Here is a 14,365-nt window from a genome sequence, read left to right as displayed (position 1 = left end):
CTGTCTCTCTCCCCTCAGTGATTCCTGTCTCTCTCTCTCTCTCCCCAGTGATCCCTGTCTCTCTCCCCTCAGTGATCCCTGTCTCTCTCTCTCTCCTCTCAGTGATCCCTGTCTCTCTCTCCCCAGTGATCCCTGTCTCTCTTTCCTCAGTGATCCCTGTCTCTCTTTCCTCAGTGATCCCCGTCTCTCTCTCTCTCTCTCAGTGATCCCTGTCTCTCTCCCCTCAGTGATTCCTGTCTCTCTCCCCTCAGTGATCCCTGTCTCTCTCCCCTCAGTGATCCCTGTCTCTCTCTCTCTCCCCAGTGATCCCTGTCTCTCTTTCCTCAGTGATCCCTGTCTCTCTTTCCTCAGTGATCCCCGTCTCTCTCTCTCTCTCTCAGTGATCCCTGTCTCTCTCCCCTCAGTGATTCCTGTCTCTCTCCCCTCAGTGATCCCTGTCTCTCTCCCCTCAGTGATCCCTGTCTCTCTCTCTCTCCCCAGTGATCCCTGTCTCTCTCTCTCTCTCCCCAGTGATCCCTGTCTCTCTCTCCCCAGTGATCCCTGTCTCTCTCCCCTCAGTGATCCTTGTCTCTCTCTCCCCTCAGTGATCCATGTCTCTCTCTCTCTCTCCCCAGTGATCCCTGTCTCTCTCTCTCAGTGATAGTGATCCCTGTCTCTCTCTCTCTCTCAGTGATCCCTGTCTCTCTCAGTGATAGTGATCCCTGTCTCTCCCCTCCCGCTCCCTCCCATCTGTCTCCTCCCCGGTTCCCGCCCCCAGTCTCGGCCTCTGCTCCCGGCTCTCGCTGTCTCAGTGTCCCGGAGGCCGCGGCCGGAGCTCGGATCAGTCACAGTGCGGGGATCTGACGGAGGTCTGACGGGATCTGTGATCACATAACCGGGACAGAGCGATCCGTCCTGCGGGTTATCCGGGATCTACTGACAGCGTTATCAGGGCGAGATCCAGCGGGTGTGATCCACAGGCTACAGATCTCCACTCACAGGTTAGATATTGGGGTGAGATCCACTCACAGGTTAGGTATTGGGGTGATATCCAGTGACAGGTTAGGTATTGGGGTGAGATCCAGTGACAGGTTAGGTATTGGGGTGAGATCCAGTGACAGGTTAGGTATTGGGGTGATATCCAGTGACAGGTTAGGTATTGGGGTGAGATCCAGTGACAGGTTAGGTATTGGGGTGAGATCCAGTGACAGGTTAGGTATTGGGGTGAGATCCAGTGACAGATTAGGTATTGGGGTGAGATCCAGTGACAGGTTAGGTATTGGGGTGAGATCCAGTGACAGGTTAGGTATTGGGGTGATATCCAGTGACAGGTTAGGTATTGGGGTGAGATCCAGTGACAGGTTAGGTATTGGGGTGAGATCCAGTGACAGGTTAGGTATTGGGGTGAGATCCAGTGACAGGTTAGGTATTGGGGTGATATCCAGTGACAGGTTAGGTATTGGGGTGATATCCAGTGACAGGTTAGGTATTGGGGTGATATCCAGTGACAGGTTAGGTATTGGGGTGATATCCAGTGAAAGGTTAGGTATTGGGGTGAGATCCAGTGACAGGTTAGGTATTGGGGTGAGATCCAGTGACAGGTTAGGTATTGGGGTGATATCCAGTGACAGGTTAGGTATTGGGGTGAGATCCAGTGACAGATTAGGTATTGGGGTGAGATCCAGTGACAGGTTAGGTATTGGGGTGAGATCCAGTGACAGGTTAGGTATTGGGGTGAGACCCTGGGTTGGGGTGTAATTATTCAGCTTGGGGTATATTCCTAGGTATAGTCTCTCCTGTTTGGACCATCAGCAGAGGGGGGTGTGGGAGGGTTACATGGTTTATAGACATATTTTAAGGCTCCAGTGACTGTGAGTGGAGGATCAGTCTGCGTCACACCCCCACATGGGGATAGTTTGGGTGGATTTGGTGGAGTTACACAAGGAATGATCTTCTCCAAACCGCCCTCCACCCTGTGCCTGGGATCTGATTATTACTTTGCTGTAAGGACCATGTGAGCTCCTACCTTACTAATCTCATTTCCACTGCAATCTGTGGATCCCTTGGGGATGTGAGGAGATCTCAGCTATGGAATCCGATGGAGATCCTGAGACTGTTGGAGATACCCATGGACTGATGCTCAATAGCCAGGGGTCCTGCCGCTTGCGTCCCTCCTCGTACCGGGCCCTGCGCAGCGCTGTCTCCAACCTGGCCCGTATTGACGACTTCTACTGCGAGAAGATCGGTTCTGGTTTCTTCTCTGAGGTCTTCAAGGTGAGAATCTGATAGTTACAGGGGTCCTGGAAGTGTCCCCATGTTATGTGATAGGCTCCCTAGGCCCTGACCTAGGACCATGTCTAGTGTATGGGGTACATCTGTCGGATCATTGTCATCACACTGATAGTTACAGGAGTCCTAGAAGTGTCCCCATGGTGCGGTGTTATGTGATAGGCTCCCTAGGCCCTGGCCTAGGGCGGTTACTAGTGTATGGGGTACGTCTGTCGGATCATTGTCATCACACTGATAGTTACAGGGGTCCTAGAAGTGTCCCCATGGTGCTGTGTTATGTGATAGGCTCCCTAGGCCCTGGCCTAGGGCCATGTCTAGTGTCTGGGGTACGTCTGTCGGATCATTGTCATCACACTGATAGTTACAGGGGTCCTGGAAGTGTCCCCATGGTGCGGTGTTATGTGATAGGCTCCCTAGGCCCTGGCCTAGGGCCATGTCTAGTGTCTGGGGTACGTCTGTCGGATCACTGTCATCACACTGATAGTTACATGTTTTACTGCTGTAGACAATTATTTTAATCTGTGTAAAACTTTCAGTGTTTGTTCTAGAAGTATAGAAAGAAATGTTGGAAGAAATGAAAACCAGCAGAAAACAGTGTTACAGTGACTGTGAACAGACCATCAAACATACATGTGATATGTCATGTACTTTGTATGTAGTATGGATAGTATGACGTGTGTACTTGAAGTGAACATGCTTTGGTTAATTAAACCTGTATTGTGCGACTAAACAACTAAATAATGAATATGTGCATTAGGTCTGTAGATGAGTATTAGCTGCAGAATGTAGAACTGATGGTTAATGACAATATTCAGCACTTTGTAGCTTTGGGTTGGTGGTTGGTTGTTTGGCGCAGGGCTCTGCTGAGCTGGGCACAGGTGGAAACGGTGGAACCTTGTTTACTCCTGATAATGGAGTCTGGCACTTGCTGTACGTTAGTTTTATGTTGGCACCAGCCCGGCACAGACTGCGCCCTCTGATCCCACAGGCTGTGCTGTAAATCATGTTTGTGTATTTGTGCAGGATTTTCAGATATGTTACACATACGTGTTCACAGCCAGTTCTACACGCACTGTCCTATGGGAGCCAGGTGTAGGGGGTCGGCTATATTGTGATATATTATCTCATCTTCTGTAAGTTTGTTTGTTGTTTTATTTAGTAGATGTATTATGTAACAATATAATAACTCTGTACCTTTTATATCACACACTGATCGTTTATATTGTTCAGTATCTTTGTTTTAGCCCCGTGGGTGGAGAATTATTGACTTAGTGTAAAGTTGGTGTATTTAGGGGGATTGTATTCCTATGTGCCCTGTAACAGAGGGGTGGGATAGCCCCTCACCATGCGCCTCTGTGCTGGGGGGGGGGGGGGGGGATTCAGCTGTGCACTATAGGTAGAAAGTCTTTTTTTTCTTACAATATTTCTGTAAATATAGGGCTAGATTTACTAAACTGCGGGTTTGAAAAAGTGGAGATGTTGCATATAGCAACCAATCATATTCTAGCTGTCATTTATTTAGTACATTCTGCAAAATGACAGCTAGAATCTGATTGGTTGCTATAGGCAACATCTCCACTTTTTCAAAGCCGCAGTTTAGTAAATATACCCCATACAGTGAGAAGCCTGTTTATTTTCTTGGTCCATACACACCGCACCTGGCTACTGCCCTGAAACGTCCAGGAGACTGTTTAATCTCAGAGGGTCCTCAGAGCAGGGCGCTGTTCTGTAGCCCCACCCACATCGCTAGTGAAGACGGGGGCGGGCATGGTGGTGCCATTCACAGCGCATCGTGTCATCCTGGCCCCGCCTCTGCTGTGATGTCACAACTCGTGCTAATCACTTGGCACTAAAAGATTTATATACAGCTGCTTGCAGTGCGTTTGCGTGTGTGTGTTTTCAAACATACTGGGCCTGATTCATTAAGGAGAGCAAAGCAAAAAAATAAATAAATCAGTAACTTTGCACCTTAGCAAAACCATGTTGCATTGGAGGGGGAGGTAAATTTAACATGTGGGGACAGATTTATAGTTGGGGTAGGACATGTCCTAGATAACATTTAAATCTCAGTGTAAACATAAAACTATCAAGTATTTATGTGCTACATGAAAAAACAGACAGTATTTAACTTATGTGCAAAATAATAAACCAATTTGCACCCCTTGTATTGTAACATGGTTTGTCCAGGAGCAAATTTACTCCTTGTTTTTTGCTTAGATTTCCTTAATGAATCAGGGCCATGAATCTGTGTAGCTGGGCATCGATTGTCACGTCCAAGTGCGCTAACTCTATGTTTATTGAACCAGCGTCTGTGACAGGACTGGAAGTTACCTTGTAGCTCAATATACCTGGACACCCTTCTAAGCCGTATCCTCCCCAGTATTACATGTGCTCCCACTAAGGTGCGTTCTCAGCTGCGGTAACACAGGCGGGACGCTCTGGACTCCGCTGCCGTTGTATTCAGACTTTTCGGTGACGTCCGTGTGTAAGAAACACCCTGCAGCCAGTCACTGCATTAGGAGGATACAAGGAGAGTCCTAGGCCTACTTAGATGTTGGTGTTTGTTTGTTTTTTGAGGGGGGTCTAGGACCCCTGGTCAGTAGTACAAGGATATTGGAGATCTGTGTACTCAGTGCTGGCTGGTGACACTTTAATATTGTCCGCTGTCGTTTTCCAGTATATGACGTTTATACACAAAACACAGGAAGAGTAAGGAGTGGGAGGTATCAATGGTCTTCTGTGTATATATAAATGTATTTGTATGAGGGGCCCTGTACAGGGCGGCCGAGGAGACGCAGGGTGCTGTAAACCTTCGGTAAAATCGATGGTTGTTGCAAAAAACCTGAACGAGGGAGCGAGTGCCCAAACCGCAGTTCTCATTGAGTATTATGGGGCCTAATGGAGGAGGTATCTCAGATATTTCCTGCGTTTGACTTTTCTTAAATGAATATTTTACTTAAACATCCCTAAACCATGCGCATAAAGCAGATCCCACATGGTTTATATATAGGCCTCATAGTGTCGGTGACAGGTCTGGATGTTGGCGCTGTGCTGTGCACTGACGGAGCGTTATTTGGATGATATGAGGGTTACCCGGACTTTGTTGGTCTGGTCCTGAGCTTCTCATTCCTCTGTCTCCTGAATATACCACATCGACTGGCTGTAATATAGAGAGATTTTGTCACTTATACCGCTTTCATACTGCCGCCCCGGCAATATCCCAGGTTTTTCAAGCCGGGTTTTTGCCGGGGCTCGGAGCGTCCCAGCTCAGAAACACCATTCATACTGCACCTCGGACCCGGGAATTTCCCGGGTTGACCCCATTCATACTGCACAAGTCTGTGCCCTGGCAATTTGTGGGAGTCATCACCAGAGCAGTTTTCATTGGCTGAAAAATGGTGATGTCATAATTGCTGTTAATACACACTTTTTCAGTGAAATAAAAGCAATTTTCTCCAACAAACTCAGATTCTGCTTCAGCTTGATCTGCACTCCACCATTTCTCCTAAACTCCTTCTCGAATCTTCCACGGGCTCCCACCGATGACATCATCCTCCAGAGACAGGCAGACAGCCAATCAGCTTGTTTTCTGTGCAACCCGGGTTGAAAAACCCGGGTTGCACCATTCATAGTGCAGGCAACCCGGGTCCGACCCGAGAATTACCCCTCGATAAATCCCGGGTTGAAGACCCGGGTTTTTAGACCCGGGATTTTTGACTTGTACCATTCATACTGCACCAAGACCCGGGTCGTTTGAGCTCACCCCGGCAAAATCCTGGGATTTTGGTGCAGCATGAATGGGGTATTAGTCATTTATAGGGGAAATCATTCCCATATTCTCACTTAATTTTACTATAAGTTTAGGAAACGTATAAATGTCTGTTACTCTTCTGATGAGGTCGTATAAAATATTATATTCTGCCTTGAATGGACAATGTTTCCTTGTTGTCACCAAGCAATATATTTTACAGGGTAACTCCACCTCAAACCTACTCCCCCAAACCAGGACGGGGTCGTGTGCAGTGGACCCTACTGATTTGTGGTTAATTCCAAGGACTCTGAGAACGAGCCGTGGGACATTAAACCTTAGTCTGCGGGTCCTGTGCCCACCTTTATAACCTCTCCGAGACTGATCATTCCAGCCCTGGCACCCAGAGATTATACCCTGTAAGAAGTATGTTACATTATTCCTGGGTCATTCCACTAAAGTGTGCTGGAGTCTAGTTTCAGGAGTCTGCTTAGATTATAGCAGGGTCAGTATGTGTCGTGCAGTGTAGAGTGTAAGCTCTGCTGACCAGTGTTACTGGAAATAGAAGGTCTTTTCTTCTCTCCTGCATTAGAAGTTAATCTGCTTATATGTCTGTGAACTTCCTCACACGTTTATGTCTCCTTTCTGGGTCTGACAAGCAGTGGTCACAATATGTTATCTGTGGAGTAGAATTCTCCTCTGACTAAGGAGCTTCTCTATCCACAGAGGATCATATCTGTAATTCAGCATAATGGTAAACTGACTTATATTGGTCAAAACTCTACAAACAAACAGACCGCATCGTAATAACAAATCTATGTTTTATGTAATTATATATTAATCTGTAAATTGCTACAATAGCCTGAAAATAAAAGCAGCATAATGTTTACATGGATGAATCACACAATCAGTAATACACAACAACACAGCAGTTATACGTGAGTGCAGGGCATCAGGCATCTGTGCTGCAATATGTACAAAATGCACTTTACTCATCTTGTGTAGATCTCGGTGTAGAACACACTTAGATGAGGAACTAGACCGTCACTTAGACGAATGTTTCCCTTCCTATTTGTGGTTGGTAACTCGGCAGCATCTAGTGCACTAAAAGGTGAATGATCCCTTCTGCGGCTTTAGCTTCTCTGATGGTCACTCTCCTGCATACAATAACAGGGGTCGAGGAGCGCCTGTGTCTGTGCGCTCCCTCTGCTTGCAAGTAACCCCTTGTTTTCCATGCATTATTTTATACAAACTTCCAGGCAATGCCCCTGTGGAGGTGGCTAGATACAAAGACACGCAATGTGAGTGTAGTAGTAGTAGTAGGGTTTTCTTATGGAAATTGTTCTTGTTTCTCGCTAGTTACCATCTCTTAGATTGTAAGCTCTTTTAGCCAGGGTGTTTATTTCTCTGTATCGCAGCTGTACAGGAGCTATGGAGCTAATCCGCTTATAAAATAGCTACAGGGACCTGGCCGCTCATTAAAGGATTGTGCTGGCTCCGAGATTCCACAATACAGTGTCCACCCTGCTCCTTTCCACATCTCGCCCGTATTTCTTGTCTGTCCGCTTGTGTACAACGCTGCACTTTATAGATAACAAAACTTAAGTGCTCGATAAGCGACCTCACAGTACCGTGACTCATACATATATACATACAATCAGTGGCCTCCTTATTAGTTACACCCGCTGTTTAATGTAAATAATTAATCAGCCAATCATGTGGCAGCAACTTCATACATAAAAGCATGCAGACACGGTCAAGAGGTTCAGATTTTCTTGAGACCTAACACCAGAATAGGGAAGAATTGTGATCTTGGCACATATTAGGCCCTTAGTACCAATTTATTTAATTAATGTAAATGCCACTACCTACCTGAGTATTCTTGCTGACCATGTCTATCTTTATGGCCACAGTCTACCCATCTTCTTCTAATGGATAACGTGCCATGTCACAAAGCACACTAGTGACCATACAGATGGTATAATATATTTAAAATACAAAATACAGCTCTTATATACTGCTTCTGACACACATGTTGGCAGAGGGTAACCCAGCCACCTGATCCTAGCTGGCACCACAACGTCTTAGATATTACGTCAGATATTTAGCTTCATGATGTTATTTATTCTCTACTCTTGGATTTAATAAAACTTACATCGATCTGTGATTTCATAAATTACCTGCTGGTTGCATTATTCATATAGTTTGTATATCTATTTAACAAGAGAGTATAAAAAATAATGACTCCCTGCTGTGTAGTCAGGCTAAAAAAGTGTTGGTCATTTACAGATTAAAAAAAAAGCTTAATTACCATGGGATTTCCTTTCTTCAGATGGTTGCAGCAGCAAAAAAATTTCCTCTAACATGGCATCAGTACGTTTCTAATAGAAAACTAAGTACATTTGCAATGATGAACATTTTTGCACTGCACTAGTAAGTGAAATCCATTTATATAATAAGTTATTTGTAAGTGATCCAGCCACAGTCACTCTGTGCCAGATCTCTAAGGAATATTCCCAGCACCTTGTTGTACCCACGAAGAATTCATGCTGTTCTGGGTGTAAAAGGGAGTCTGAGTGTGATATATATTATTATATATTATAGTGTGAGTGAGACTAATCCACACACAAATACACATAGTGGGCCTGATTCATGGAATCACACATACCGAGCGCAACGTGCTTTTGTTGAAAAACTCACGTAAATCGTCTCTTCTCTACTACACAGGACGCTGCAGGATACATCCAATACCTATGTGCAATATACGTTCTCAAAAGAACGCACAGAAAGAAAAGATAACATTTAGGATGATCTAAATGACTGTGACAGGATGGACCTCCTATGCCACCCTGTCCGTGTGTTGCTGGGGACCAGCTGGGCTTACTTTGCCACCGTCCCCTTTCTTTATCCCAAATGTGCCCTCTAACCGCAGTAAGGGGGGCCTGCTGCCACCAATAGGCTCCTTCTCCAGCACCTAGAACCGTGTCCTTCTGGGTGTCTCTTACTGCTACTGTACCCCCTTGCTGGGCACCTGGGCTGGTACCCTTGACCTCTTGCCCTTAGATCAGGGTTGCTGTGGACGGTTCCTCCCACACTGTCATGAGCTGCAGGTAGAGGGCAGAGCGTTGTTACTGGATTCTGGGTCCATCCCTCAGAACAGCCGGATAATGCATTAGATTGGTCTAATCTGTGGTCACAGGAATTACAGCAGGAAGTAGGCGTCAAAGCAGGTTCTTGAAGCAGTGATATTATATTAGCTCAAGTGTCCTAATAAGGACAGTTACACGCTAGTTTGTGGTACTAGCGTTATAGATGTATAATACATTACATGGTCAAACAGTGCACTTTTTATACAGATTTACACACCTTCCCTGACAGGAGGTAATCCTGATTCCTGCCCCACCAACCAACTCAGGTGCTTAATGCAGCCTGCACATAAATCAACCTGGAGGGGTTTAACACCTTTTTACATTGCTGCTAGCGGTGCCACTATGTCTGAGGTTTTATACTGAATGTTTACCATCAGAATATAACATTAATCTTGCTTTTAACACAATTTAACTTGCAAAATACACATTAATCTGTGATCACTTGCATCCTGAGTCTCACACATAATATGAAGACTACCAGCAAGTCCAGCCCAGGTACACCAGCATCGACAGTTACCCGGAATAATCCCGGTACTGGATGCCGGTCTAGGAGTCCAGTGGTGGCAACAGCTTAAAACCCTCCTACTGCGGTTAGAGGGCACATTTGGGATAAAGAAAGGGAATGGTGGTAAAGTAAACCCAGCTGGTTCCCAGCAGCAACAGACAGGGTGACATAGGCCGTCCATTCTGTCACAGCCACTAATTGAAATAACTTTCTACAAATTTCCACAATGTCTAATTAACATAAAATACATTTATACAGCTGCTCATGAGTCTGTCATCACTAGTGCTCAGGACTTAGACCAGCCCTGTAGCTGGAGCAGGGATATGGCAGAAACACACAGATGGACAGAGCTGAATTCAGACTTGTTCGGACGCCCTTAGTGTACATTGATTACTGCAAAATGCCCCTTCTCCACCCTGCTCACTCCCCGAAATTGTAGGCTGCAGTAAGTGTCCTGGTGGCAGATGGAGAGGACAGGGCTGCGTTTAGTAGCGTATAGTCCGCTTCTGGGCGTCCGCAGATACGTACATTGATGAATCAGGCACAGTGTGTGTGTATTATATGCATATAATATGAAGGGGGTGGGAGAGACACTGCAACACACTTACTCAGAGAATCTGTAGTCAGCTTGTGAAGAAAACCATACGAATGAGAATTGTGTGAGATATAAGATGTATCGCTCTCTCGTACATCATAAGATCTATCTCATTGTTGAGCAAAAGTGAAATATCTCTGTTGTGTGCTGTGTGCTGCTGATAGAGACATTGTAGGTCATTATATTCACTTACTTTCGGCTCATACTTATGTATAGTGTCCTCCACCTGGGAGAAACATGACGCAGGCTGTTTACATCGCTCTCAGACATTCCTGAGACATGGATAGAATATTTCGGATTATGCCTCAGCTCTCAGAGAATGAATCATGTAATATCTACTGTCTGCTCCTCTCTAAACACAGACAGATTTCCTTTCCTGGAAGTTGTGTGTGTGATACACTGGGTCATACTTCACGCCAAGCTCTTTACCGTGACCTTTCCAAGAATCCGCTGTACACCGGCTAACTATCCTCCACCGAGCAGCTGTGTGAGTGGAGTGTACGTAGGTCAGTCTCGTCCCAAGAGCTCATACTCTGCCCTGAGCTGAGAACCGCACCTTACAGAGTGGGACCAGAGATTGGCTCTTTATACATTAATCGGCAAGTGCTGTATGTACATTATTAGTAAGATCCCCCCCTCCCTCCAGCCCACGTGCAGCAATGTTATTGGCCACGGCAGTAAGACAGTTAATTATTGACAGTAAGAGTGTCAGTATCAGTTGGTCACTAATGAAAGGCATCCTAGACTTACTGTAGTGAGATGCAAAAAAGTAACCGGGTGGTAGAGTAGCGGCCATCCTATCGCCTCCAGTCTAGCCGTATATACATTATTACTGACCATCTGTACTTATGTAAATGAGACCCCTGGTCTAACTGTATGTACGTGATTGGCTGTATGTAGTATGTTATTGGTTGTATGTACATGTGGCAGGATGGACCTCCTATGCCAATCTGTCTATTGTGTTGATGGTCACTGGCTGGGCTTGTCTTGCCACTGTCCTTTTCTGTCTGCCAAATGCGCCCTCTAACCGCAGTAGGAGGGGCTTTTGCTGCTCCCGGAATCCTTAGCAGCATCCAGAACCGCGTCCTTCTGGGTAGCTGTCGCTGATGGTGTACCCCCTTGCTGGTGCACCTAGGCTGGTACTCCTGACATCTACCTTTAGATCAGGATTGCTGTGGATGGTACCCCCTGGCCCTATCACTTTGTCCAGAGCTGCAGGTAGCGGACAGAGCGTTGATATTGGATGCTGGGTTCAAACCTCAGAAGAACTGGATAATGGATAAGATTTGGTCTAATCTGTAGGTCATAGGAATTACAGCAGGTAAGCAGGCGTCAAATCAGGATCTTGAAGCAGTGATGCTTTATTAGCTCAAGTGTCCTAATAAGGACAGTTACATCCACTAGTTTAATGTACTAATGATCTCCAGAAGTACAGATGGTATAATAATACATTACATGGTCATACAGTGCTCATTTTTATACAGTTTTGGACCCAGCCTGGCAGGGGGTAAACCAGCCCCCTTTCTGACCAGGCCCAAAAAGTCCTTTCATTCAAAGATTAACGTCTGGATGTCAGATGTTCTTTAAACTTGGATTTTAAATGCAATTTATACTTAACAAAATCAGTACATTTACTTTACATAAATTGGCGCCCTGCGCTATTAATTGCATTCAATTTATACAATGAGTTACTTATAAGTGATCCAGCCACAGTTTATTACCTGTATGTAGTATATTATTATATGTACGTACGTACGTTATTACCTGTATGTGGTACGTTACTACCTGTATGTTCGTTATTACCTGTTATTACCTGTATGTAGGATATTTTCTGTATGTGGTACGTTATTATCTGTATGTGGTACGTTATTATCTGTATGTACGTTAGTACCTGTATGTGGTACGTTACTTCCTGTATGTGATACGTTACTCCCTGTATGTGGTACGTTATTATCTGTATGTGGTACGTTATTATCTGTATGTGGTACGTTATTACCTGTATGTGGTACGTTAGTACCTGTATGTGGTACGTTACTCCCTGTATGTGGTACGTTACTCCCTGTATGTGGTACGTTATTACCTGTATGTACGTTATTATCTGTATGTGGTACTATAGTACCTGTTTGTGGTATGTTAGTACCTGTATGTGGTACGTTACTCCCTGTATGTGGTACGTTACTTCCTGTATGTGGTACGTTATTACCTCTATGTGATACGTTACTACCTGTATGTGATACGTTACTCCCTGTATGTGGTACGTTACTCCCTGTATGTGATACGTTAGTACCTGTATGTGGTACGTTACTTCCTGTATGTGGTACGTTACTCCCTGTATGTGATACGTTACTCCCTGTATGTGATACGTTAGTACCTGTATGTGGTACGTTACTTCCTGTATGTGGTACGTTATTACCTCTATGTGATACGTTACTACCTGTATGTGATACGTTACTCCCTGTATGTGGTACGTTATTACCTGTATGTGGTACGTTAGTACCTGTATGTGATACGTTATTACCTCTATGTGATACGTTACTTCCTGTATGTGATACGTTATTACCTCTATGTGATACGTTACTCCCTGTATGTGGTACGTTACTCCCTGTATGTGGTACGTTATTACCTGTATGTGGTACTATAGTACCTGTTTGTGGTACGTTACTCCCTGTATGTGGTATGTTAGTACCTGTATGTGATACGTTATTACCTATATGTTCGTTATTACCTGTATGTACGTTATTTTCTGTATGTATGTACATTATTGGCTGTGTGGCTAGATCACTTCTAAATAACTTATTTGATAAATTTATTTATATTAATAGCACAGTGCGCCAATTTATATCATTGCAAATCTAGTGATTTTTCTATTGGTATGTAATTTGTATGGAGCTGTATTGATTTCTGAGACAGTATGTTTTGATTTGGTTTTGTAACTTTTCCAGAGAAATCCCAATTAAGCTATTTAGACCTTTTACACATGTGAGTGACCAACAGGTCTTTTTAGCCTGAAAGCACAGCAGGGGGACGTTACCTGATATCATGTCTTGATAAAGAGACAGGAAACCTCTGAAGGATGTAGATAGCAAGATTTAGGAAATCAGAGAATTATGTACATTTTTTTTTTTAATTGCGTTAGCTTTACGGTTAGAGGATATATTACATCCTAATAGTAATCATTGAATGCAATATATCAGATGTTGCGCTGCCAGCTGGGATAGGGGCTGGGTTACCACCTATCCATATTTGTGTCTGAATCTTTATAACAAGAGCTTTGTTTGACCATGTAATGTATTATTATTCCATTTATAAATTCTGGAAATATCACTAGTACCACAAACTGGCATGTAACTGTCTTTATAAGGACTACTTGAGCTAATAAAACATAATTGCTTCAAGATTCTGCTTTGACGCCTATTTACCGCTGTAATTCCTGTGACCTACAGATTAGACCAATCTTATCCATTATCTGGCTATTCTGTGGTTGGGACCCGGCATCCAGTACCAACGCTCTGCCCGCTACCTGCAGCTCTGGCCAGTGTGATAGGTCAGGGGGAACCATCCACAGCAAACCTGATCTGAAGGCAAGAGGTCAGGGGAACCAGCCCAGGTGCCCAGCAAGGGGGTATACTAGCAGCGAGAGTTACCTAAAAGGAATCTGTTCTAGGCCCAGACGAATGAGCCTAGTGGTGGTTGCAGGCCCTTTCTACTGAGTTTAGAGGGGCGCAGTTTGGGATAAAGAAATGGGGTGTTGGCAAGGCAACCCAGCCGGTCCCCAGCAACACGACGGAGTAGTACAGCAGGTCCATCCTGACTCGGGCTGTATGTAGTACTTGCTGGCATTAAGGAGGCCTGTCTGGGGTGTTCCCGGAGTAACAAGTCGCAAGTCTTTAGCTGCTTCCCCCTCACTGACAGCCTGAGGTCAGCTCTGAATAATGTGCGGGATTCCAGGCTTCCAGCCAGGCTCACAAACATACACAGGGAACCCCCCATCCCCCTCCAGCGAGCACAGCCTGTTCCCTCACTGACACTGGGGGCGATGCCAGCTGACTGCTCATCTCTTATATACATGAGCTGTGTGTAGTATAAATATCTCATCACTT

At 45.0% G+C, this 14,365-nt stretch overlaps 1 protein-coding gene across 3 annotated transcripts in view; it reads left to right on the top strand.

The window, feature by feature from the left end:
- Positions 1-754: 754 nt before the first annotated feature.
- Positions 755-14,365, top strand: part of LOC142102431 (uncharacterized) — a 48,240-nt gene continuing 34,629 nt past the window's right edge. Inside the window, exons 1-2 of one of the 3 annotated variants that reach the window (XM_075187334.1) lie at positions 755-980; positions 1,191-2,253. In XM_075187334.1, coding sequence (XP_075043435.1) covers positions 2,068-2,253 — 186 coding nt within the window. In that variant the 5' untranslated portion in view covers positions 755-980; positions 1,191-2,067. Of the gene's footprint in view, positions 2,254-14,365 lie in introns of all 3 variants that reach the window. The other 2 variants (XM_075187333.1, XM_075187332.1) reach the window with 2 other exon arrangements.

Source organism: Mixophyes fleayi, chromosome 1 (assembly GCF_038048845.1).
Source record: "Mixophyes fleayi isolate aMixFle1 chromosome 1, aMixFle1.hap1, whole genome shotgun sequence".
NCBI classification, from domain to species: domain Eukaryota; kingdom Metazoa; phylum Chordata; class Amphibia; order Anura; family Limnodynastidae; genus Mixophyes; species Mixophyes fleayi.
This window is presented reverse-complemented; position numbering and strand designations above follow the sequence as displayed.